We start from the raw sequence: 27,715 nt of genomic DNA, 5'->3' as shown, positions 1-27,715 counted from the left end.
ACTGGGCCATACCAGAACTGGCAAAATAAGGATAAATAACAAAGGACTGGAGACGTGTGTGTGTGTGTGTGTGTGTGTGTGTTAAGGAGGGAGGGAAGAAGGTAATTGTTGATGAATTGGACCTTTAATTCAGTGTTCTCAAGGATTAGCAAAATGCTCAAATAGTATCCTTATTTTTAAAGAGGAGACAGTGTGACTGTCACCAAAGATACAGTCTAGTCAGGAAGTCACCATTCTTAACACTCCCCAGAATTGCCACATCACCATGGGTGTTCACTAATCAGATTCACGCCTCAGTTTGTCCAAGGATCCCAGACCAACCACCTTACTCTAAGCAATGAGTTTACATTTTGAAAACAAGAAATGAGTTATCTTGATGAACCTTGCAGGCCAATGCTGGTGAGGACTTTTCTCACAGCAACATTGGGGGTGACCCCCATAGTCCTCTCAACGTCTCAACAAGTCTCAAATGACAAGAACGCCAGACTCCCTGCCCATCCCTCAGCAGAAGTCTGAAGAGAAGCCAAGGTTCTGCAGATTTTTCAAATTCTCTTCGTACTCTATCCTCAGTAATAATGAGATATTCTTCAATGTTTTATTCATTATGGGCAAGCGACCAGAGTTTTCCGAACTATATTCCATGGGGCACCAATTCCACTGGATGGTATAAGGTGTTATGTGAAAAAAGGTTCTGTGGCCAAACAACTTCGTGAAATGCAAATACCAGCTTTCTTTATTACAGGGCTTTGCAGAGTCTGTGATATACCTTGTGCATAATCTCCAGATCCCCCAGACTTCTTGCATCCTAACATCCTAGGTTTGTGTGTTTGTCTTTGCTGAATATCTCCCAAGATTGTATTCTATGAAACCTACTTTGAGAAATACCAGGCTGGACCACACGCTCTCGCAACAGATTGCAAGTGCCTTAAGGAAAAGGACTTTGTCTCATTCATTACAGCATCTCTGGCACCTAGGATCATGCCCGGCACCTGGTAGGTGCCTGATAACATTTGCTGAATAAACACATGAATGTGGAGATGTGAGGCATGTGTGATTCCCAGGGTAAGGGTGTTCATGACAAAGACTGATGTTAGAAATGCCCTTTGCTGTGGCCTTCTGGAGTCTCTATTTGTAGTACAGGGAATCCACTGGGTCTATTACTGCTGAATATTTTTGTTGTTTACAGTCTGTGTCTCATTTCCATAAAGGCTTGGGATGCTCACTTGGTCTGTTCTGCCAGTGAGTTGGCCAGGAGAGCCAGGCTTGCACACAAGGGAGGTCAAACATCATTCAGAAGCAGACAGTCAACCACCCACTGGGAGGCAGAAAGCCAGACCAAGAAGCCCTGCAACAAAGATTCTTTACACTAGCCAAGCCCTTCCTTCTCTTCCATCCAGGTGAGTCAAGGGTGTGTTGGAAAATATGGGAGTAGATGTTACCAGCTAGAAGCTAAGCTCAGGCGACTTGTCCTAGGATGTGTTAGGTGTTCTCCACCATCACTGTTGACTCCTGCAGTGGAATTCCCATGATATGGGGCATTAACTGACCATCTTCAAAGGGATCCTATGAAGTAAATGGACATGGAACCGGGTTTGAAAACACTGACGCTTCAGTTCCTCAGATTCCTCAAACAATTCATTTGATTTACAGTGAAGTGGGCCCACATCCCTCTCCCATGCAGTGGTTTTCCATTACACTGGCTGGAAATCTTCTTTTAATGGATCATGAATTCACCTTATGAGGACACATGCTGCTTCACCCCATAAACTAACGTTACTCGAATGTGGTCCTCACTCTGTTCTGGCGGCAGCAGCAGCCCTGGCTTTCCAATCACCAAACCAACTGACCAGACTTCTACTTGCACACATACTTGCTGCCAAACCACTAACTCAACCCTCTGAGACAGCCAGAACCTCAGAGAGGGTGGTAAAGATGTCTACACTGCAGGAATAGAGGCATTTTCCCGAGTCCAAAGGCAGAAGAGTGACAGAAATAGGTGTCTTCATTTGCTGCTCAGCCAAGCTGGGCACCTCCCTTAACCACTTGACATAAGACCCAGGACATCAGGATCTGGTGGAGGTTGAAATGAATTGTTTGAAACTCATCTTAGTATTAATGGAAAGGGATCATATCTCCATCTCCTGCAATATCCATCAACTGTGTTCTGCAAAAAGAAAAAAATGCTTCCCCTTACTGACTCCAGGCCTGCTTCTTCTGTTCCACAGCCTAAGAGTCCTACACACTGATGATCTTGACAGAATAAACCCAGAATGATGCAGGGCTATGAAGCGTCAGGGCCAGGCTTGAAACATGTCTCATCCTTAATTCTGACCCTCAGATACGATTGTGATTTTAAAAGTTGATCATGGGACAAAGAAATCCTCACCTCCCACATCTAATCAGACTGAGATGCATGATCCTGTGGGCAGAGATCCCAGAAACCGGTTGGATTTTTGGTCTTCTTACCATCCCTGTTCCTTTAGGGAATGGCTCCTTGTGGGCTCCATGAGTGGGTACTTCTCTCTGTGTCTCTCTCCTTTCCCACATCCACTCTGTCTCCAAGGAGCACATGACCTTACTTAGGCCATTTTCAGCACTTGGAATGTCCAAGGGATAATTGGATTTCTTTACTAATACAATGGTCTCATGATTTGGGCAAAATACAGTCAGTAGATCTACTCTAGTTGGACCCACTGCTTTTGTGGCAGTGTTGTGTAGTGTTTCATAGCTTCTTTTTTGCATAAATTATGGAGGCAGAGTATCTGAGTTCAAGATATGATGTTCAGCTATGTGACCTGGGCAATTACTGAACCGCTCCACACCAAAGTTCCTCATGTGAGAACCAGGGATCATAACACTACTACTTACCTCCTAAGTTTATTGTGAGGATTAAATAAATATATATATAGCCTAAAGGAGAATGCCCAGCATTTACTACAAACTCAATAAATCATTTCCAATCAGGTCCCTTAGGTATGATAGAATGGGAGTGCCCTCCAAAGAGGCTTCCACCATTGATGTTCCATCACCAAGAGGGAAGAATTTGATGTGCAACCCCTGTCTACTGCCTACCCCTTGCTACTCTGCTCTCAACCTACATGGGCTCTGAACCTGTCTTACTGATCTCTGCAACAAGGAAAAATGAAAGGAGTAGGGTCGAGTGGTGAGTAGTAATAAGTCCCACTGATTAAGTGAGTGGAATATTTCCAGCCAACTCTCTGCTTCCCTTGAGTGGTTTCGTTTACAGGTATGAGGTTTGGTTCTTCCAACATTTGTGCTTCTTTCTCTCTATTATAAACTGAATGCTTTGGCTTAGAACATGTGATGACTGACAAACAGAACTCCTTAAACATAAACCAGGCTTGGAATCTGATAGACTTTCTGCCACTGCCCTGGTAGCTTTCAAAGCTCCTGCTGGCCTCTGGGTCCTCTGCCCTAGAATTCAGGAACTAGAAACTGTAAACACTGCATTTCCCTCTCCTTTAAAATGAAATAAGAGAAGAGGGATCTGGGCTCTTGTGACTTTCACATATCCACAGAGTGGGGGTGACAAGTCCTCCCACATGTGAGGGGAATGGGCACAACCTCCCCTCATTGATCACTGAAATGGAACATTTCCCAATTTGCACATGCCCCAAATCAAATGTAGCTTCAAGGGCTGGTCTCAGGGGAGCCAGGTAGACAAGTTTTCTTCTGCACCGAGATTGGCTGCCCCGAGTGGGGCAGATGGAAATAGTTTTCTGACTTAAGGCGAGTCACTAGGTCCCTCAGACATCATTATCTCGGCCATTTCTGTCTAGCCAGATGTAAATAAGTTTAAGTCAAACCTGCAGTCCATGCCAATGGCATTCCAATGCCCTCCCTAAGAGACTTCTGGATATTTCCAAGGGACTTAAATGCTCTAGGTCACCTCTGCTTCTAGATGACCATGTGCAAGGGTGCTTTGTCCATAACTTACAGACACAGACATAACACCCATTCTCAGCTTCCACAAAAGCTCATACCCAAGGGCATTCGTGAGAGTAAAACATTTTCCCAAAGACTTGGATGTCATAGAGAGAGGTGAGACCATATTCCATAACACATACATGGAAAATATATTCATGTTCCTACTTTTAAGAGTCCTATCAGCTACTCAGTCCTTAAGGGCTTTACTCACTTGCGTTTCTCCCCATTCGGCACCTAGTTTTTCACCTTCTCCCTTTCACTTTCCATTTCTGCCCCTCCCTCTCAGGAACAGAGGTCAAAACCTCAACTGTCAGTGGGGACTAGATGACAACACATGAGTGGGATAAGCAGCTGAGGCGTCAAGCCATAGGGAGGACGTGGCCTGCCTCAAAGCATTCAGGTTCAAAACATTGGTAAGCATTGTGTCCTACTAAATATTTCTTCAGGCCTTTTGGCCCAAAGGCTGCCCATTAGCAGACCTTCAGCTCTACAGTGTCTCTTCGCCACAGCCAGCCAAGACAGAGCAACAGCGCCACCAAAACTGGACCTACCAAGGACTCTCCCCTCTGACCCCCACGTGTCCCAAAGCCTTCATTAGTGAGATAAGTCAGCCAGGTACCAGGTGAGCTGGGGCTCCAGTCTGGGCTCACCCCCAGCTCCACTAATCTGCTGTGTATTCTTTTTATTTTGTTATTGTGGGAATTGTTATGTTATGAATAACATAAAATTTGCCATTTTAATCACTTTTAAGTGTGCCGTTCAGTAGCTTATTCAACCAACGCCACCATCCCTCTCCAGAGCCCTTTCGTGATCCCACACTGAAACTCAATGCCCATTAAATAACGCCTCGTCCCCTCCCTCCCAACCCAACCACTGTGCTATTTACTGTCTATGAATGTGACTACTCTAGGTACTGCATGTAAATGGAATCATACACTACTTGTCCTTTTGTGTCTAGCTTATTTCACTCAGCATAATGTCTTCAGGCTCATCCATGTTGTGGCATGTGTCAGAATTTCACTCATTTTTATACCATGTCTTGTTTGTCCGTGGACGGACAGTTTGAGTTGTCACCTTTCGGCCACTGGGAACGATGCTGCTGTGGACACTAGTGTACAAATATCTGTTCCAGTCCCTGCTTGTGTATACACCCAGAAGTGAAGTTGCTGGATCAAATGTTTAATTTTTTGGAGGAACTGTGCCTGTGGAACCTTGAGCATGTCACAGGACCTCTCTAACCCTCACGTAGAACAGGAAGGATAACAGCACCACCTTATGAGGGTGGACTGAGAATTACTGCATGCAAAGCATGGGGCTCGAAGACAAGGCACATCATAAATCCTTATAGGTGCTTAATTTTATTGTCCCCTGAATTTGAAAATAAACTCATAAAAATTCTCTAAGAAAAAAACAAAGTACTCAAACTAAATGATCTCTGAAGTCACTCCCAGCTCTAAACTCCATGATCCCACAATTAAATTATTTTCCGGTTGGAGAAGCCAGGAGTTTTCAGAGTATATATCAGGGAAACACCCTCTTCATGGTCCCCACAAAAGTCCACCCTTGCCAAGAAGGCCTAGTTTTCATAGCTCTCTCCTTGGAATTTGCTAACACATCCCATTAGAAACCAACCTCTAATTTTTCTTGCCACTCCTTCTCCCCTTCCTCCTTTCCACACCCCCCCTCTCTCAGCTCCTTCTCTTGCCCACTGAATATCTGTGCTTCAAATTATCTTCCCCTATTGCCTTTACATTCATTCCCCACAAGCTAATGTCTATTGGAAGCAACACTTGTGAAGTTATCCATATTAAGGTTTCATTCCCAAGAGTCACATATTTTAAATGAGTTTTTCCTCTTGGGCAGAATCCTGCTGGCAGAGCTACTGCTATTTGGTGAAGTCAGTGGAGTTGGGTTTCTCCCTCACATGCTGTTTATGTTGGGTTATCGCTTGGCCTGATGTTCGGTGTCTCATCCTCCAACATGTGTCCCATGCCGATGAGCAACAGCCATCTCCCAGGCCATCCCAGCAGAGGCTCACATCTCATCAAGTCCTCATTTTAGAAAAGCAATTAGAGGAGAGACACTTCCAAGCTTCTCCTGACGGGGCAGGATTTAGAGTCCAGCAGGGAGTGGACTCATTCACTGCTTAAGGAAATATTTTCCTTCTCCACGCCATTTCTCCACCTTCCCTCTCAATGTGAGCCCTCCACAGCTGAGATGTCCTTGCTAGACACGAGAAGTTGCTCTGTGGCTGTCAGCAGCTCCGCTGCCAAGAAACCACACACCCTCCCTGATGCTTTTCCACAGCAGAAGGTAAAAGAGCTTCTCGAGTTAGGAACAAATGGGTTTTTCAGATCCTTGGGGGGAGGGAGGGACAGCTGAGCTTTGTTTTGTGTTGTTTTTTTTTTTAACTTTTATGGGTTTGAAATGCCTCACCTGCCACATTATAAAAAAAGAAGGAGGGAAGTGTTGATGTAGCCGTGAGGAAACTGGTCCTCTGAGAAGGAACAGGGCTCTTCTGGACCTGGCCTGGGGCCACACAGCGCCTGGAGGTTAGGATCCAAATGGCACAGATGGAGCAGGTAGAGGCCTTCATGCACAGTCGTTACCCCACCACTGGGCGAGTGGCTGGGTTTATGGTTACCAGGCCCACTCGTGGGCCCCTTCTTTCTTCACTATTCTCTTTGGGCTGTTCCAGAGGAGACAAAATTCAAATGAAACCCTCCCTCCAGCTTGAGAATAAATCACCAAGAGAAAGTATCGACTAAAATGGGGTTTTTGTCATGAGTTGACTTTTTTCGTTTACTCTCAGGAAAATTGCCAGCTAATTGCAACAATGGAGCACCCACCTTTCAGGTAGAGCCCAGGTGACAGGTAATTAACACAGGTGACAGGTCGCCAGCGAACACTCACACACTCCCTGCTCCTATTCGAAGCTACCCTGTTCTGTCATATCTGCACACTTCAACCTGACTGACCCCATGAGGTCACAACTTACCTCCTGACACCTCACCCCAACAGCCATAGTAAGGACAGACGCTCCTAAGAAGCTTCCCTTTCCCTGCTCACCAGTGCCTGCCTCGCTTCTGCCTTCAGCGGGATCAAGAGGCCCCCAGAAGCTCCATGCCTGCTCTCAGCCTCCCTTGACATGGGTTTGTGGCTCAGAAAAATCACATGTGAAAAACACAGAAGCCAGAGCTCTTTCTACACAGACTGTGCATCCCCAGAAATAACTTGCACTTTTAACCTCAGCTTTTTCTTCTTCTTTCTCATTCTTACCAGTAAGGAACTATATATATACGATATATGCTGAGTGAGGAAATCTCCCAGGCTGGGAGCTGCTCTGAAGGGACGTGACCATAACTTCTCACTAAGCAAGACACCAGCAGGAACACCCCTGCCGCACGACCTGCTGCTCTCTGATTCATTTCTCTCCTTCCCACTCACCTCTGAGCCGGCTCTTTCCAGGGGAAACTTAGCTTTTGCAAGTCAGAGTAGGTAACTCAGACTGGAGAGATTCCTGGAGGTAATTTTATGCCCTAAAAAGCTAGAACATACAATAAAATAAATAAATAAAGCTGCAGCTGGTACCCTTTCCTGAGGCAGTTTCAGTGTCACCAGTTGGGATGACAAAACCAAGTCACAGTCTCAGGAACAGAGGCAGGCGCTCCAGTACCACCCACCAAGCCCTCAAGAGTGTGACTAGGAAGAAGCGCCTACCCCCCAGCCCCGCACCAGTCCCACTCTCCACCAGACCCCAGCAGGGAGATGCCCTTTTACTGGGGAGCCCTGACGGCCACTCACAGTACCTCTCGGCAAGGATGAGACGAGTAGGAGCTGCAGGAAAGTGAGTGCCAACTGCGTCCACCAGCCCAGCTCCATCGTTCCAGTGGCCAGTGCCCCGAGTGGCTGCAGGGGAGGGACCGAGGGAGGTCGTCGGGCGGGCGGCTCTTACAGGGACGTCCCCAAGCTCCAGCTGAGCGGGAGCTCCGGTTTCAGCTCACTGGGCTCTCCCATCCTCATCTGAGGGAACCACCTTCAGCGAGAGCAACGACGTCAGCCCCAAAACCTCTCCTCTCTGCTGCCTTAACCCTTGCGGGGCCTGGGGAGGTGTGGCCACGCGGGAAAGCTCGGGCTGTGGCTGGAAGTGACCGCTGCGGGCAGGGCGCGGAGGCCAGCACAGGTCAGGCTGGGCTCCCCGGCCAGGTTGGGGGAAGGGTGATGGCTGGCAGGCCCCTGGAGGGCTGGGTGGGGCAGAGGTAGGCGGAGCTGTGGGGCCCGCTCAGGTGAGCCCTGGAGGCTAACAAATATTTACCCCTTCTGCCCCCACCCCCACCCCCATCCCTGCAGTATCCTGGAAGGGGAGATAGCTGCCCTGCCCGCTAAGAGAGGTCTTGGGCTGGTGATGGGAGGAGAAAGGGAGCCAACCCCTCTCTCCCTCCCACCGCTCTCCCCAAGCTCTCTTTCCCCCTAAGCTCTCCTTCCCTTGAGCATTTGCTCCGGGTGATCACAGTTTGGAAACCTCGTCTTGTGCATCTATAGGGTGCTGGAAAAATTCATCTTCCCATGATGCCCGCCATGTGAGCACAGCAGCATTAATAGCAACTGCGCACATGCCTGGTGGAGCACTGGGCTCAGGGATAAAAGAACATGCGACACTGCCTTTGTTGTGAGGGTGGTCTGTCTAGGCACAGAGACATCAAGTGACATTTGAAGTGAGGAGGAAGGATGCTTTACAAGACAACTGCTGACATTTTTAACCAACTTCTTTGTCCCAGGCATTCAGGGACCTTCCTAGGTGGAAAAGGAGCCACACACTATAAACCTGACACGCTCAGGGGAGGCCTGCGTGGTGGGCGTTACAAATTCAGAGACCGAAAGTAACCACGTAGGATAGTCTGAAATTAAAAATTCCTAACTAAAAGTGAGTCATGGTGGGTAGTCACATCCTAGGCCTGTAGTTTCCTTGGCAAAGGTCAATCTTTGCCTTGAATGAGCCTGTCTCTTGTCTATTTGCATCTAAGATAGCAGACCTTTAAAATGCCAGAGTCATCTTTCCCAGTCCACTCGGGGCACGCCCACCAAACCAGGGCTCAGGCCACAGAACCCTCGTTGTTACCGTGTTCTCCACGTGCCATCTCTGTGCTGTAAGGGTTAACTATCCTGTACCCACCAATGTGAAAGTATGTGTCTCCATGTTTCACTTCTTACCCAGTCCCAGGGATTTCCCCACTTTGCTTTCTCTCACCCCCTCAGTCTACCAATGGATTTCATGTATCCCTCCTCATGTCTCCTCCTTTGATTCCAATAAGCTGCAAAACTGTCGTTTGCTGGAACATTATCTCAATCTATTGAGATTTTGCATCTGGGCAATTGTCATCAACTTAGGTCAAATAAACTCATAAAAATTCTCTACAGGTTTGGATGTTTCTTACATCAACACCTTACATGTATTAACTCACTTAGTCCTCACAATAAGCTTATTATCTCCACATAGCACATAGGGAAACTGAGTCATTGAGGGAACAATAGTTCATCCAAATTCACACAGTGAGTAAAGGCCAGAGCCACAGTTGGAACCCAGGCAGCCTGGGTCTAGAGGCTGTGCTTCTAGAGGAGGTCTTCTTCCTCACCCTTAACTTTCCTATGCTCCTAGGTCCTGGCTCTCCTGCTTCTTAGGATGCTGTGTACACGGCATTTTCTTTAACCATTACAGTCACCATGTACAATAGATGGTATTGCCCACATAGTATGAATGCAGAAACCAAGACTCAGAGATTAAGTGACTTGCTCAAGGTCACTTGGCTGAAGTGGCAGAGCAGGACCCACGCCCAGGTCTAACTCAGGGAAGAGCTGGGGCTTCGGGCCATGCTTGGTCCTGTGCTTGGTCCCAGTTTGTACAATCAGAAGAAGAAGAACCAAAGGTGAATGGTCACTTCTATCACTCAGGCCCAGAGACAGCAGTGGGGTTTCTCTGGGCTGGGGAAGCTTGACCTGGGGACTGAGAAAGAAGTAGAATCTCAATCCATGGAGGGAATAGAGAAAACTTTCTAGAAGGAAAGACTAAATTTGGCCAGTACACTAGGGAATAATGAGTATTTACATGTTTATATTACAATTTACATTTATTCTTTCCCCAAGGATCCATGGCAACATATACCATTAAAGTGCTTATTAGTTTATATGTACGAACAAAAGCCAACCCAAGAATATAGACAATACGTATAGTTTGGATGTGACAGGGAGCAGAAAAGAGGAAGAGTGTGGCCCATGGTGGCTGGATTTTATTCTGTAGTTAATGGGAGGTGGTAGGGGCATGAGGTGGAGGCGAGGGGCGTCTGGCAGTTTAGGAACAGGGGTTGTTGGGGCCAAAGCAAAGTCTTAGGAAGAACTGTCACCCTGGTATCCAGTCTGAGGGGTGGAGGGGGCCAAGACTGGCAGAGAGGATATCCATACGTGGGCTGATAGAGGAAGAGGGAAGCCACTGTGAAGTTTACATGGCAAAGGTCAGTAGTTTGCCAGAGGCTGTCCGGCCCTACACCCATTTAGCTTCCTCTCTTCCCACCACGGGCAACTCAATTTTTCATACTGATAGAGTTTAGTATTGTTCTAAATCAGGGGTTCTTCACCTGGCTTTCCTGAAGTCTGTTTGGACGGAGTTTTTAGAGGGCATTTGTACCTCTGGAAATTATATGCAAAATTTTGCATGCATTTATTTTTTCTTGGAGTAAGAGGGAGCCATCGTCTTCTTTAGGGAGATCTGCAGACTCCCAACTTTAAAAAAAATCACTTATCTTCATAAGTTGACATTGAAAAGTTGACCAAATATTTGTTGAATTTGGCAAAAGTAGTTTACTATATAGGATTGTTGAGTCTGGGCTGTATGTAACCTGCACAGTAGATATTTGGAGACATTCCCTCCCCCCCGCCCCACATTTTTCTCTTTCTACCTTAAGCGCACTTGCTCTGGATCACATGCCCTGTGTTGAATCTTGGTGGACTACTTACTACCTGTGCACACCTGGGCAGGTTATTTCACTTATGATGGCCTTAGTTTTCTCATCTGTTAAGTGGGAAGAAGAATAGAACCTACCTCATAGGCTTGGAGTAAAGAACTCCAACAGTGCTTAAAGGACACTATGCACTCACTCAACATTGGCTATTTTTATTATGGTTATTTTTCCTCCTACCCTTCCCCTCTACCCACTTCTGGGAGGAATAAACCACTAGAAAGGCTTTGGGTGTAAAAGCCGTGCTAGGAAGCGGGGAATGATACCTGGAATTAAGAGTTATCTACTTAAAATCAGTACTGAGAAATCCACAAGTGGCTATAGTAGATGGAGTCAGACCACCCACTTAATAACAAGTCACAATACCCACCCATTTTCTCATGAAAGGAGGAGATACCCCAACAAAACCTGCACCTTTTCAGTGCCCCCAGGAAGGCTGTTTGGATGTGAATGCACAGAAAGAAATAGCAGAGAAGGTTGTCTTGTGAATACCAACAGCTCCCTATTCTCCAAGCTGTAACTTTTCCAGGTCAGCAGCTGAGCAGCAACCATACAGAGTGGGAGAGCCAGAGGAAAGAGCTGGGGTGGACCTGGTCTGCAAATCTGAGAGAGGCATCCCAGGCTGCTGGCAATTAAGTTTGGTTTCCATCAGCTGCACAACACACAAAGCACAAGGCAACCGGGGCCAGCGATGGAGGACAGGTCTGTGAAAAGACAAAGGGCCCTTCCACCAGAGCCTGCTGTAACTGGCCCCACCGTGGAAGTCTCCAGCTCTAATAAATACCGGCTGTTCACCTACTCAACAAGCAATAATGTTCTGCCTCCAGATCTGGCTCAGCTCCACTCTCTTTCCACTGGGAGCCAGGCAAGGGGGTAGGTGCGTCTGTGGTTCTTTCTCTGGACACATTCTTCTTGCTCTATGTCATTCTTCATTCAAATTACTGAAAGCCAGTGAGCCTCCCTCCTTCATAGTCAATGTGCTCCTGACTCACATGGGGAAACCCACTCCTGACTTCCATATGTATATTTATAAACTTCAATTTAATAAAAAGTGCTGTCAGTTATGCGAATGAACCGCAAAGCATTACAAAGAACACTGGCAAAAACAAATCTGACAACAATCCAAGTGGCTAGGTTAAGAGTTACATGCAGTTGAGCCATTTTGGGTGAAAAAGGAACAAAAAGTAGGGTAACTCCAGAAGAAGGCATCAGGGTACGGCGACACAAAGAAAGACATTGTGGTCCACAGACCCCACTAGGGATCAAGGCTGTGTGAACTTGGGCATGTTCTTTGGCCCCTCTGAGCCTCAGTTTCCTCAACTGCAGGAAGGAGGTAGTAGCTGTCTTGTAATTTTGGTGAGATTAAAATGAGGCTGGCATACATAATTTCAGCTCAATCAATGTTGACTATTATTGTCACTATCAATGACTAGGTAATCGTAGAGTTTTCAAAAACTCCTCCCTTTGAAGCAGGGTGCAGCCAAGAGGAGGGCCCCAAGAAGGGATTTGTAATGAGGTCCAGGACTCAGGGTGTCCAGGAAATATTAGAAAAATGTATATAGGATGTCCTCACCCCCACAGGCCTGAGCCAGGGGGGATGGGACACATGGAACAGGGCCATTCAGAGCTGTTTTGAGTAGCAACAGCTTTGTAGGTAACCCCTGGCAGTCATTTAACATATCTATAACCTTTAACTGGTTTCATAGATATGTTAAATAGCTGTGGCCCTGCTTTGAGCCAGGGGGATGGGAGTGACTTCCACTCAAGATGGGACTGGGAAGCAACTCCCCCTGGTTACAGGGCCTGCTTAAGAGCGTGGAGATGATTGGCTCCATGCCATGGGGCCACACCTTCCCAGACTTACTATGGCAGCCCAGTAAAGCTGGAAGAATACGGGGATGCTGGCAGGTGTAGCTGACTGTAGGAGGAGTCGGAAATGGGGCTGCAAAGGAAGATGGGCGCTGGGATTTAAACCTAGGCCCGGCAGCCATAGAGTGGAGTAGACCACGCGGCTCCAAAGTAAATCGGGAGGACCACAAGGTTTTGGGGAAGGAAGGAGTAGACCACACGGCTCCAAAGTAAATGGGGAGGAGACCATGCGGCTCTGAAGGAAGAGGAGACCATGCGGCTCTGAAGTAAATGGGGGAACCACGAGGTTCTGGAGCAAGTAGATAGATAGAGGTCCATGTGGTTCTGAAGTGGGGAAAAGGACCACGCAGTTCTGAAGGAGAGTAGAGAGGACCACGTGGTTTTGGAATGCTTCTTTTTGCCACGCGGCTTAGGCAGCAGGAGAGACTTTGCAGCCATAGAGAAAGGGGAGAGAGGACTCTTGCTGGTGGGCCATGAGAAGGTGCCACATGGCTTTGGATTAACTGGAGATTGCAGCAGCCACCCAGCTGATGGTGCCGGGAGCCTGAATCACGGACTTCTACTTCTTTTCCTGAGACACGGTACCCCGGACTGGGCACAGGGAGAGGGAAGGACTGTGCATCTGTGGGTATTCTAGAGGACTTTAGTATCTTATTGAAGACATTAAGTCATTACTGTTAAGTTTGTGTAACTTTTAAATAAACAATTCCTTTCCTTTTCACCAGTCTCTGGCATTGAGAGACGTCTTTCCTCTGGCGGCGGGCATTTCGAACCTAGCAGGTGGGCGTGGGGGAAGGAACCTTCAGAGACAGAAAGGGGGATCCTTTCTGTAATAATTTATCGTGAACCACCCCCTGCCTTGCTCTGTAACACCTTCAGAAGTTTAACTGAAAAGAAACTTCATAGGTACCATTCTGCCCAGGTCTGGAAATGTAAGTTAGGTTATATTCCTATACTGAAGCAAATGCACAACTGAAAAATATATTTCATTGTACATTTATGCTTCTAGTTGGAGGTCTAGGTAAAGAGCATGCATTGTTTTGAAGACAAATTGAGAGGCCTGTCCTGAGTGGGCTCTGTCCAGGTGTTTAAAAAAATTTATTCTGACACTTGTTAAAGACAGTAAGGAAGACATTATTCAAGGGACCACTGCAGCAGGGTGCTGCAGTAGGGGAAGGGGACTGGGCTCAATTCTGAATACAACAGGAAACAGTGGGAATTTACAGTTAAGGAGTAGGGTGGGGCTCAGCAGGTGGAAAATTACTAAGAGGAAGCATTAAAGGGAAGGGGACATTCTGACTGAACTGATTTGATAGGATTCTCGCTGAAGGCAGGCCAGGGCGATCAGTCACGTAGGGGATGGTGGGGTATGGAATCTGATAGGGTATCCAGGGTAATCAGACAACAACCACGGAGGACTCTGCCTAAACTGACTTAGCAGGATGTTTACTCTTGAGGACAAGGTCCAAGGATAAGGCCTCCTTGAAAAAAGTCTCGGAGGATCTTCTTGGTTAAGAGAAAGTGCTTGTCACAGGACCCAGAAAATTCCCTGCGTTGCACTGGCTGTCTGGTTCAATCCTGCCACCTGTTTACTGAGAGAATAGGATTTATATATAAAGCAACTGGCCTCCTCCTATGGAATCTCCTTGCACGTGCTAAAGGAGAAAGTACAAAGAGTAACAAGTAAAAATCATTCATTCACTTACTCAACACAATTTACTGCATATCCCCTATATGCAAGGCATCTGTGGGGCGGGGCTCCACCTGCAGGGCCCCCCAGCTGCCACAGATGAAAATAAGTCTACCAAGATATGATCTGCTTGGGGAGGAAGGGTGGCTGATCTCTCAAAGGAGAAGGACCAGGAGCCTTTTCCTCATTGGGCTTTCATTGGGTTTAATCTTCATAGGAATACAGGGCATGTGTATGTATATACACTTAAAGATCAGTCATTGTCAGGCAGTAATGATCAAACAATAGATAACAAACAAAGAACTGTGAGGGCTTATTTAGAGTCAGGGTCAGGTAGCTAAAGGGCTATAAAACTTTGGGGAAACAAGCTCTTTTCAGGCCTGGATCCTTATCATTTAAATTGAGGGTATTAGCAAGGCAGGTTTCACAGGATTTTATGCATTCTTTCTTAGGCATGATCACCCCGGGGAATCTGCCCTTGCCAGCACAGGGCGGCACCCATCTCCAGCATTGTTTCAGGCTTAAGGAAGGCAGGGGAAGTAAAGCAGCCAAGAGGTTAGGAGACTTCCTGCAGACAGAATGAGGACTCAGGCTATGTCAAAGCTGAGGGGTGAGGGTCCATCACCCCCTTTTTTTATAGCCCGCCAAGTTCTTCCCTGAGGGCCTCTTCGTGACAATGCCTGTCTTAGGTCGTCCCTCCCTTGAGGAATCTTACCCGTCATTGACTAACCAGTCATGTACTGGTGGCCAAGCAGGGTGAAGTAAGGTGGGCAGTGGCGGTGCCCCTGCCAGGGAGATAAGCTTTGTGTTCTTAGTGGCTTATGGTCCCAAGGTCTCTGACTCAGCCTTAGCCATGGGGGTTACAGCTTCTGAAACCAGGCAGGACGGTTCCCAACAGGCATCCTTTCAGGTCCTCGGATGTGGCTGTGAATTACACCTATGTGTCCCTCACCTTGTGGATTGACCGACCAGATAGCAATGAGACATTGAGCAAAAGTGATGAACAACACAGGGAGGACAGAACACTATGGAAGCCTGTGTTGGCAGAAGGCAGCAATCTTGTCTGAGGATCAGAAAAGCTTACCCAAGGAAGTGACACTGAACTTCAGACCTGAAGAAAAACAGGGAAGCGAGAGTAGAGGATAGTGTTGAGGAGTGCCATGTAATACAGAGGCTGGAATGCAGGCAGGCCTTGAAACCATGAACTTGATTCTTTGGGCAATGGGAACCAATTTGAGGACCAGCTTCTGGGTCTGACTTCTGCCTCAGACTCAGCTCTCTCTATATCCTGCATGCAACAAGATGGAGAGAAGTGGCTTGATGTGAGAGTCCCTGAGGAGGTGCAAAGGGTGGGCTCAGTGATTATGGTGTATGTGGGGGATAGAGCAGTCCCATGTGCATATTAGGAGGTGCATGGTGGCATGCTGGAGGGGCCCCCTTATTCTCTCTCTCAGATCACTCGCTCTGGGAGAAGCCAGCTGCCATGCTCTGTGCACAGCCCTAGGGAGAGTCCCACATGGGAGGGAAACGAAGGTTTCTGACAACAGTCCCACAAATGAGCTTGGGAGCAGACTCTCCAGCCCTTCCAATGGCTGTGGCTCCAGCCTACAGCTTGACAAGAGTGTCATGTGAGTCCCCTGGCCAGAGCCACCCAGCTTAGCTGCTCCCAGATTCCTGACCCACAAGAAGTGGATGAGATGATAAATTGTGTTTTAAGGTGTTAAATGTGTTACACAGAAATAAATTACTAATACAAATTGCTTCTGACTTGAGCAATCTTATGTTAGAGGAGATAATAAAACTACCTTGGTAATCACGCAGCCAAATGAAAACTGAGCCAGCCACAAGCGGGGTGTCCAACTTGTGGCCCATGGGCCACATGCAGCCCAGGATGGCTATAAATACAGCCCAACATAAAATCATCAATTTACTTAAAACATTATGAATTTTCTTCTGTTTTTGTTAGTGCTTGTGTATTTAATGTATGGCTCAAAACAACTCTTCTTCCAGTGCGGCCCAGAGATGCCAAAAGGTTGGATACCCCTGGTAAGGACTTAATGGTGAGAAATGTCACCATCACAATGAGGAAGTGTTCAGCTGTCCATAACAACAAACCCAATTCATGTGGCTTCAAGAAAAAGGAACCTTACTACCTTGTCACAGGGGTGTAGCAAGGTAGCAACTCAGGGGACAAAAATTCCATAGGTAGCTACTAAAGAGAACACCCTGGTGGAGGGGAATGCCTTGGCTGGTATGATGATTCAGGCCTTTGAACATTATGGAGAAGCAACACACTTCAGGACAACAGAAGGATATAGTTGGTTACTAAATTCAATTGATGCTTACAGGGGGTGATCAGAAACTGATGGCAATTGACAGACTTAAAAACTAAGTATGAAAGCCAGTGGTCCTCTTTGGTTGCTCCTGCAGTAGGAGCATGGACACAGTGGAGGAGCAAACTCAGGTTCTGATATTTATAGTCACTGGGCTTCCAAGAGTGTTGAATACTTCATCAAGGCAGGTCTGCTGCACTAAAACCAGTGCCCCGGCTGGGAAAACTTGAACTCCTGAGCATGCCATTGAGTCATCTGGATGGACGCCCCCAAAGATTGTGGTTCCTTTGACTTCCCTGAATCCTCCTTGCCTGCAGAGATGGCTCACCAGTCCCTGTTAGGGACTAGAACTCGTTCCTGTGGGCCTCTCCTCTGCAAGAGAACAGGCGTCCTCCTCAGGACTTTTGCTCAGATTGTCCTGGCTGCTAGGCCAGTAACTCTGGTTAAATCCCAACATAATGCCAGTTTAGGAAGTGACGAGTCTGATCAGGAAAGAAAGAGACAATATCCAATGCAGCTGCAAGAACTAAGTAGCACGTACCAGCAGGGGCCAGGGGAATACCAGAATTGGATTTGGAGGGTTCTTAGTAAAGAAGTACAGAATATAAGAATGGTTAGGCAAGAGTGCATTTACTTGGGAGTATTCTTCAGGAACATGAGATACAACACCCTAGCAAGAAACCCAGAGTATGGACAAATTTGCTGCTAGGTAACTCATAGAAACCTGGAGAAAGTAATAGCCCATGCTGAACAAAGTGGTAATGCCTGAGACATCACAGAGATGGTAGGATTAAATGGCTCAGGGAAGTAGGCATGCTGGATTGGATATATTATGAGAGGACACAAGATCCATCAGAGATGCTGTTCCATGGAAGGACGCAGAGAACGCACTATTCATCAAGGCCATCAGGAATATACTGATCACTGATGACATTTGGCGGTGGCTTTCCTCTACAGGCTAGGTTTGACTATAGGAAATATGTCACAGCACTTGGCCTACTAATAGCAAGGGGAATGATGAGGACTTGAAGCAACAGAGTCCAGCTGATGCTATTGAACCACCATAAAAAGGGGCCCTACAATTACCCTTACAACCAGCAACTTGAACGGGCAACCGAGGGGGCTTAACCCACAAGGAGTTGTGGGGATGGTCAGTAGAACACAGTATCCCTAGGGACAAAACAGACAGATAGACAAGGAGGGTGCTGCTTAATATATTCAACCAAGAAGAGCAAGAATGGATGTGCAGGAGGCTGAGGCTGAGGGTAACCCCAACAGTAAGTCATGAGCCCTGCTCAATTCCTAGACCTGAGCCAGTTTTCATACCCAGAACTAATTGGCTACAGAGGTGGATGGGTCCCCAGAAGGAAGCACAGCAATGCCATGGCAAGTACATATTATAATGATTCCCTTAGTAGTTCCATAAAAAGACCTACAACCACTGAGGAGAAGGAGATGCCCATACACATTGAGGATTATTGGATGCAGAGGCTAAAATGACATGGACACCCCGAGACCTGAAATGACATCCTGGCCACTTGTTAGGGGCATATGAAAGCAACTTAATAAATTGAGTCTTGGCCAAATGTCAGCTTACAGGGAGTCCAGTGAGTCTGGTCTCCACATGTATAACTGAGATTGACATTCTCAGCTGTTGAACTCCTACATGAGATCCCTGTCCCACCATGATAGAAAGGCTGAATAAAACCTTTCAAACTGCCTTCCCCTTCCCACCACAGTGAATCAAAAACAATATCACATTCCTAGGAGATGCGGGAGAGCAGTGCCACCCTTAAAAATCTTACTGAGGCAGTGGTGGTGGCCTCCTTCATATCTCCATATCTTAATTGAATTCACCAGTCAAGTCCCTGAAAAAACCAGATGGATACTATAGAATGACTATAGAATGTCACATGCACAACCAAGAAGTAGTTCCAATATGGCCGTCTTGCCAGTCATGGTATCTTTGCTAGGGCAGATTACCAAGGACTCAGATAAACATTGCACAGGCAATGAGTTCTTTTCCATTCCAATCGGAGAAGAGAATTAGAAACCATTTACATTCATGTGGGATGGACAGTAACTTACAGTACTGTCCCAGGTCTTTGTTAATTCTCCTGCTGTCACTGTGTAGTCGGAAGAAATCTGGACCCCCTGGACATCCTGCAGGACATCACACTGAGTCATTGTATCAGTGACAGACTGGGGACAGTAAGAGATGGCTAGCACACTGGAGGCTTTGGTAAAGCAACTCGCTTCAGATGGTGGAGATAAAGCCTATAGAGATGCAGAGGCGTTGCACACTGTAAAAGTGTTCCGGGGTCCAGAGATCAGGGGCATGCTGAGAAACACTGCCCAAAGCAAAAGAAAAATTGCTACATTTTTCACCCCTACACCAAGAATGAAATATGACGTCTGTCAGGCCTCCTTGAGTTGGGTTCTGGAGATAGTACATTCAGTATCTACCAATACTATTCCAGCCTATACACCAGGAAACCTGAAAGGTAGCCAGCTTTGCATGGTGCCTGGAGCAAGAAATGTATCTGCAGTCAGTCCACAGTACAACTGGCTCTGCCGCTTTGAGTGTATGACCCACCAGACCAACTGGTGTAGGAGATGTCAGTGGTGGGAAAAGATGCAGTGAGGATCTTATAGCAAACCCCAGTGGGAGAATCACAACACAGACCCCTGGGTCTGGACCAAGGCCATCTGCAGCATTTTCTTTTTGAGGAACATACCCTAGAGTATTACTGGGCCCTCATGGACATGGGATATTTAATTCTGGGGTTACCAGATGACCACGAATATATAACTGCCCATCGTGAGCTGACTTCTAACCAGATGTTCCAAGTCATAAAGTTATACGGGGCCATAGAAGGCCATCCTAAGATGAAACTGGGACATCCAAATGGATTCCAGGCAGGACCAGAGAGTACAATCAAGCTTCATGAGTAGGAATCCCAGACTCCCATGCCATCCTCCATGGTTGCCCAGTGCCCCTCTCTCAGCTTGCACCTACGGCCAGATGGCGAGGGGGCATTACCAATACAGCTAGCTGAAGGAGAAAAATCCCAGATGGAACATCTCGGAATATGAGTACAAGCTGAAAATGGATGGTGGGCGTATTAGAGAGCAGACTTGAACGACAGAGCAAAGGGAAAGTCTTTCCAATGGGCGGAGCTTTGAGTGGTGTACCAAGTCATTTGCTTTGTGTGGAAGGAAAAGTGGCCTGAAGTGAGATCATATATAACTCATGGACAGTGACAAATGGCCTCACTGGCTGATCAGGAGCCTGAAATGAAAAGGACGAAAGGAGTGGAGACCAGGAGGTCTGGAGTAAAGGCATGTGGCTGGGCATATGGGTGTGGGCACCAAATATGACCCAAAACTGTGGTCACGATAGACAAGACAGCATCCACCATGGGAAAGTCATTTGGTAGTTAAGTAGACAAAAGTGACTCAGCTGGGTGACATTAGCCAGTATTTGTCTTTAGCCACCCAGACCTGACACAATGGGCACATGAAGAGAAGGGCCACACCAGCAGAAATAAAGGTCCCACTCCACAACAGCCTGGAATGCCAATCGGTGACTGCCACCTCCAAATAGCCTGCAGGCAATAAGGCCCAGTACTGAGCCCCTGATATGGCACTATTCTGATCCAGCAGGACTGGGGCAGGGGTCTGAGGTGTTGTATTTCTAACAGGAACCCAAATGATGCTAGTGGGCCCAATGACACCAATGATACCGGTCTACAAATTATAGTTTGGGAAGTAAGAGCTTAAAGGAAAGAAGTTACCACCTCTAAGGTCATAGGCTGGACTTAGAGGGACATTCTGTGTCTAGCAATACTATTCCAGCCTATATGCCTTACTGAGAGAGGGGGAAGTTCTTTCAGTTGACTCCACAGGAGAGGTTTTTAGCAAGGACACTTTTCCCCTGATGCAGCAGCAGCAGCCAGAAAGAGCTGGCCTTTGAGAGCTGGCATCACAGACTGGGCCTGACTTGATCAAGAGGGTTTTCAAACCATGCTCCCTGGGAATGAAGGGGTTACTCTTTGCTAAGCAGCTTGGAGGTGAGCAGCATGAATTGCTGCATCTTGAGGGATTTGGGTCTTATAACCACGTCTTTTCTTCCCTCTGCATTGCTGGCTTGACCAGGGGCCTCAGACTTTCCATCCCGAGTTTCCACAAGCTGCAACAGAATCATAACCAGAAGTACACTACTCTCCAAAGGAGTTAGAGGTTGGGAGGCACCTGGCGGGGGCTCCCCCATAAATCCAAGCCCACACGTACTTCCCTTGGGCTCTGCAAACCTACGTTACTCCTTGACAGTGGGCCTCCCAGGGCCTCAGGACAACCATAAGTCAGGCTGGGCCTGAGCCGCATTGACACCGGGCAGCTCATGAATGGCCCTCTGGTGGACTGGGCCCATTTACCTGTGATTTGGCTCTGGACCCTCTTTTTTCTTATCATATTTCATTGGAAAATCTGATCTCATTTAAGGTTTGTGTTTTCAATTGTGTTTCTGGGCAGGTGACCAGTGGAATGCAGGCAGGGAAATGTAAACAGTTAATGAAATCTAACAGGGTCCACACTTTCAGTGATATTTCATGCCTCCAACAAGTCTGTGTCTCCTGTTTCCTCCAGTGTGCTCTTCCTCTTGGGTTTGGCCTGGGTCTGTTCTCCATCACCATGGTGAGCGCCTCAGGAAAACACAGGTGTCTGCAGTCATTAGAAATTCAAATCCACCTGCTGGACCACGTGCAAGAAGAAGGGTAACTGGGGGTCGGCTGGGATGTGATGGGTGAGGGGTGGCTGTCTGGCCACAAGCCCAGAGGGACCCATAAATCATGCTGGTTTCCAGAGGCAAGGAGCTCTAATGTGAGTCAGGTGAGAGGCCCACCTGCAGCAGGAGGCTGGCTGCTATTGAACAGCGGCCCCAGGAGGTCTTGAAGGTGGGTGTCTGTGGTTCCTTACACCCTGGGAGCAATTTACAGCCCACACCTGCTTTCTCTCAGTGCGTCTCTGTACATCTCCCCCTCCTCTGTTCTCACCCTCTCCCCACTCCCATTTTCTCTTCCCCCTTTCTTTTGTTCTCCCCTGTCCTGTCTTCTTCCCCCTTTTTTGCATGCAATGAAATCAGGCTCAAATGCCTGAGCCTGAGGTCAGACTGGCACTTCACTTAACCGGGGACAGGGGAGTTTCCAGCACATGGCTCATGCACCTCAGGCCATTTGAAACCCAGGAATCCTGCCTGGAGGGGGCAATGGGAAGTGGGCCAGGAGCCTCCAGTTAAAATATGAAGTGACCAATCTTGTCACTATCCTCCGCTGCCACCCCATCCCCCTTTGAGCATCTGCTCACCTTCCCTGGCGTCCTTACAACTTCCCCTCCTAGGCCTCCCCAAGATCTGCTGTTTCTGACAGGTGCTGCAGACCTTCCACTCCCTTCTCTAACTCCTCTCCCCTGCTTACCCAGGGGCCCAATTCTGCTAACAAAAGCGTCAGCATCATGGCTGAGCCCAAGCTTTCAGACCAAAGGAATGACATGAGAGAGGGCATTCCTGAGTCCAGGGTGTGTCATTGGGGAGACATTTCAGGCCTGCTGGCTTTCTTTTGTCCCTCCAGTCACATGTAGCAGCCCACCCAACCTAGAGGCCTACTGGCCTCTTAGCATCAGCCCATGCCTCCAAATCTCAGTGCTCTTAAGGAAGCATCAAGTATAAGTAAGTTCCCCAAACTCCCTTAGTTACCTAGAGACAGTGAGGCTAGAACTCAGTTCTCTGTCTCAGCTGTCTGCCCTGGGAAGTCTTGCCCTTCTGCCTGGGTTCTCTGCTTCCTCCTCAGCAAAGTGAAGGGTTGGACTATGTGATCTCTAAGGTTTCTCTCAGTCCCTAACTTCAGTGGTTTATTCTATACAAATCTGAATTAACCGAGTCTCCCTGGTCTATAGCCAAAAACAGGTCACCTATTATAGCCATTTTCACACATCACTGGCTTTTGTCCACAGGATCCAAGAGGACATCAGTGCTCCATGAGAGCTCAGCCTCATGTAACCTGCTGTCCCCTAGAGGTGTCTCCCAGCTGCTCACAAGCCAGTCAGTTAACAGAGGCACAATGCATCCAGTTGCAGACACTGGGGTTTTCTCTTCTCCCACCCTACTCACCCATGGTTCCTGCATCTAAAGGCCCTGAGAGCACACTGTGTGGCCTCTGAGCTGCTGCTGATACTAGTTCAATGGCAATGTCCATGCAGCACCTGCCCCTACTCCTACAGCTGCTGGGCCTCCCAGTGCCAACAGGTTCTGGTCCACCTGGAAGTGAGGTGATTACCCCCTCCCTCACTCACAATCATATGAGGTCAGCCAGACCTCCAAAATTGTCTGATTATGCACCCAGGGGTCACAAGTCTATTGTACAAAGAGTTCTTCATTCTTTCCCTTAGAAGCCTCTTTATTACAGGACTCAGATGCAATCTGTGTCTGACTTCATGGGGTCCTCCCTGCCCTTTTCCTCCCAGAGAGGGTGACAGAGCCCCGCTCCTAGTGGTCCCCATACCTTTCTACAGGCACACTTGAATTCCATCCTCAGCTCAGCTGAGACAGGCCTTCTGCCCCACCAACATATACACATACACAAACGTATATATGATTCTGTAATTTCCATCATCCTAGCAAATAAATAAAAGGGGAGAGAGAGAGAATGTTTTGTGTGTAATGGTAGAGAACTAACTGCTCTGCTCCAAGTGGCTCAGCCAGGATGCCAAACCACAGTCCCGGGTATAAACAGAGAATTCTCTTCCCCATCTCTTCCCCCGAGCACAGTCTAGAAGCAAGACTGATCTCCAAAGAAAACCTGTGGCAAAGAGGGCTTCTGGTGACTTTTAAAACTATGTACTTGATGACAAATATGAATCAAAGTGAAAAGGGAATAAAACAACATATTGTAAAGGAAGTAGTTTCTCATGGTTAATGGAAGGACCTGGAAGTAAAAACACAGGCTAGATGCTCAGGCTGGAAAATCAGCATGATCCTATTTTTAGAACTAATGAAAAGAGCCTTGTAAAAGGACAAGGTACAATAACAGCCATTTTTCTCCCCCTAGGGATAGGAGTTAAAAAGTGGTTATAAAGAGTGTGGACACAGGATTCCAAGTAAAGAAACCTGGAATCTAGGCCTGGCCTCATCATCTGTGCTCCCAGGTGGTAACTCAGACAGCACAAGTCAGACCAACTAATTAGTTGATGACTCGAGTATTATCAATACAGACTTAGTTTAGGAAATCAGGGAAAGCTTTCTGGAGGACATGTTGGCAGCGTTGAGCATTAAAGGATAAAGAGAAAATGATGAGACACTGGAGTGTCACAGTAGTGTTCCAGGTGATGAGACACTGGGGTGCTACTTTAGTGCTCCAAGTGGAGGAAGCAACACTTGCAAAGGTAAGCTGGGAAGGAACATGGTCTACGTGAGGAACTGTAAAAAGACCAGAGCAAACTGGAACCCAGAGAGAAACAATAAGTGGAGGCAGGAGTGGAAAGCAGGTCCCTTGGACCACGTTAAGGATTTCTGTCCGTAAGTCTTTTGTAGTAGCCATTCTTAAGTGGTAGGCAGTTTCCAAGACAGTGTTCCATGATCTCCACCTCCTGACAGTTGTGCCCGTGATTAGCTCCACCTCTGACAGTGTACCTGAGTTGATCCGTGTGACCAATGGCACATGGGAGAAGTGTTGGTCCATCATGTCTGCAATTAGGATATAAAAGACACTGCTGCTTCCATCTGCACTCTCATGGATCACTTGCTCTGGGGCAAGACATGTCACAAGCAGCCTGTGGATAGCCTCACATGAACTGCGTCCTCTCGCCCACAGCCATGAGCTTGCAAGAAAATTCTCCAGCGCAGCCAAGCCTTTGGTTGACTGCAGCCCTGGTCGACAACTCAGTCAAAAAAGACCGTGAGCCAGACCATACACCTAAGCCACTCTCAGGTCCCTGACGCTCAGAAAATGCGAGGCAATATGTTTGTTGTGTCAAGATGCTATATTTTGGAGTAATGTGTTATGTGGCAATAGATAACTAATACACAAGAATAGTAATAGATTTGCTAATTCTGTGACTTTGAACAAGTCACTTATTCTCCCGAAGCACCAATCTCTTTCTCCACCTGTAAAATGAGAGGGAAGGACCTGGGGAATAGAATGTTAGCACAAGTAGGGACTTAGAGGTCATCTAAGCAGGCCATGAGCCCCATGAAGGCAGACCAGTGGCCATAGATGAGAACCCGGAATGATCCAGCTCAGGAGCAGATGGGAGGGGGAACGTGACAAGAGCCTGCCATTTATTCCCTACTTACCCTATGCCCAGCACTCTGTACATGCATTGTCTCACGTAATCCTCCCGTCTAGCCGGAGTTAGGCACTGGATTATCTCCATTTTACAGAAGACAAAATGAAGCACAGGGACATTAAGTCAATGGCAATCCCATCCTTCCATGCTTTGGAAAGCTGTGAAAAGTCGTTGGGGTCAACAAATAATTGCTTAAAAGTGCAGACCAGGAACCACTTGTCCTGCCATCACCTTGCCCACTCTCCACGTCAGCCCCATCAGCCTCCTCTGGAAAATCACCCCAGCCGCCAGACGACCCTCTCCAAATGGCTCTAGCTACCTCCAGGGTACAAATTTCAAATTTCCAACCCCCCCCCCCTGGCTGAGGAGTCTGGGGGTGGGGGCCTCCAGTGCTGATGGGATCTGGTGTCATGGTTGCGGGCCAAACAGCAGCCACACAAGGGTCCTCCACATCACTCATTTCCCGACACCGCCCTGAAAATACAGCCACTGAAAGCTCCCCCAGACTCAGTGGAATCCTTGGGGGTCTTTGTTCCCATGCCTGGAAACACGTCAACCTGCCAATGCTGGTGACAGGGTCTATGACAACGCTCTTGGCTTTCACCATTGTTTTTGGCACAAGCACGACTAACTATAATCTAGCTCTTAAATCTCATTCTTCAGAGAAGATAAATTAACTATAAAAGTATGTCATGAAAACCAACTTGGCAAGCAAGTTCTCCCAGAGAGGAGCAGGGATTGCTTTATTTTCCATTATCTCAGTATAAAATAAATAGATTTATCTTGTTAAGATGTTCCTGTAAGGTCATCAGGAGCTAGTGATTTAAACCGTGGCCCTTGGCTGACTCAAGTCCAGATCATGATCTAATCAGGCCTGGAATTCTCAAAGAAGAAAGGAAGGGGGGGGGGGGGAAACAAAAACAAAAAAATACAGCTGGCTTAGAAATGAGTGTTTCAAAGTTATCTCAATACCTCAATACAAGGAAGTTTTCTCTTTATGCTTTAGCCTCCTGGGAACCCTCCAAAGGTGGCCTGATTTGCAACATATTTTAAGGTTTCTTTGTTCTGTTAACAGTGAGTGAAGTTAAATCCGGGCAGACCTGGCCCTTTTCCTCATCCCTCTCCTGACAGGCTCAGGCCTTTCTCGGCTTGATGGCTTTGCCCGGGAATGCAAGTAGCTGAGCAACCTCGCACAACACATTTAACCCACTGGAGCCCCCGTTGTCTCATCTGGATGGCTGCAGTCAGAACCCACAGTGAACCTGGATTACTTTCGTGGAAATTAAATGAGACGGCTGATGTAAAGTGATTGCCAGGCACAGCCTGTCCCAGACGCTTAATAGAGAAGCAGTATAGTGTTCAAGGGTGTAAGTGCCAGAGGTGAAGATGCTGCGTTTGGAACTTGGCTCCATCACTTACTAGCTCTAGGCCAAGTTACTTGATCTCTCCACGCCACCGCGCTCTCCTCTGCACAAGGGGGTAGAGATGGTGCATATCCGCTGCCTCACAGGCTATTCACGAGGATGCTTAGAACACTGCCCAGAACACAACAAATAAGTAACTGTTAGTTATGCCTACGACGACTTTGAAAATTATGAAAATAACAAACACAGCCACAATTACTAATATTACCTCCCAAAGATTTACTTAGGATTCTTTGATTACTAAGCAAAACAAACAATATCTGGCTAACATGTAAAGAAACAAGAAACCGCACTGGGTGTCTCTGGGAGAGTTGGCAGAATTAAAGGGTACGCTCAACGGCCAAGCTTTGGAGGAACCAGGAAGCAGGACTCAGGAGACGCCTCAGGTAAGTCACAGGAACTAGGGACAGCGCCTTCAAGGGGTTGCTCTCAGAAGGAAGCAGCTCCACCAATTCTGAGTCACCCTCCAAAGATGGGTGTCCACTTTGACGTCCCAACCAAGACTAAATCCCATGGGAGGGCAGTAATGACCCAAAGAAAAATCTAGATATTACCAAATGCAGGGGACTGGGATGCTGGGTGAGCAAAACAACCGGTGCCAACTACGATTATGGCCACTGTTACACCCATATTAACATTTATAACAATAATAATGACGGTAGTTGCTGGTAATACTATTTGTCATTCAAGAAAGGGTGAAATCAATCAAAAAGTCAGTCGGTGAATGCGTAGACCCGAACTTCACAGACACTCTGATTCCTAGACAATCAGACTAGACATTACACTAGCATCATTCATGTTCCCTTTTTTAAAAATTGTTTTTCCAAAATACTTTTCTCTTTTGGAGAAATTATAGTTTTCCCATGATAAAATGACCTTCATTTCTCATCTGCTTTTTAAATGCCTGACACTGTACTAAGAACTCGGCATATTTTATCTCACCAACTCTATTGCCGGGTTGGCTCAGGGAAAATGATGAACCATCGTTAAATAAAGTTTAATGGAAACAGTAAAAATTAATGTTGAAGTCATGATTTTTGATAATTGTTAATAATCAATATCGAGCTATGATAGTCTTTCATTTTACAAGGAAGCATCTTT

At 47.2% G+C, this 27,715-nt stretch overlaps 1 protein-coding gene across 2 annotated transcripts in view; it reads right to left on the bottom strand.

The window, feature by feature from the left end:
* Nucleotides 1–8,134, bottom strand: part of PAMR1 (peptidase domain containing associated with muscle regeneration 1) — a 65,467-nt gene extending 57,333 nt beyond the window's left edge. Inside the window, exons 1-2 of one of the 2 annotated variants that reach the window (XM_045194096.2) lie at nucleotides 7,758–8,134; nucleotides 7,396–7,495 (exon numbers count right to left, since the gene is read on the bottom strand). Coding sequence is in view for 1 of the 2 variants with exons in the window: in XM_024558839.3 (XP_024414607.2) it covers nucleotides 7,758–7,830 (73 nt within the window). In the remaining variant the exon portion in view is untranslated. The remainder of the gene's footprint in view (nucleotides 1–7,395; nucleotides 7,496–7,757) is intronic. The other variant, XM_024558839.3, reaches the window with a different exon arrangement.
* Between the last annotated feature and the right edge of the window lie 19,581 nt (nucleotides 8,135–27,715).

The sequence above is a fragment of the Desmodus rotundus genome, chromosome 5, assembly GCF_022682495.2.
Source record: "Desmodus rotundus isolate HL8 chromosome 5, HLdesRot8A.1, whole genome shotgun sequence".
Lineage (NCBI taxonomy): Eukaryota > Metazoa > Chordata > Mammalia > Chiroptera > Phyllostomidae > Desmodus > Desmodus rotundus.
This window is presented reverse-complemented; position numbering and strand designations above follow the sequence as displayed.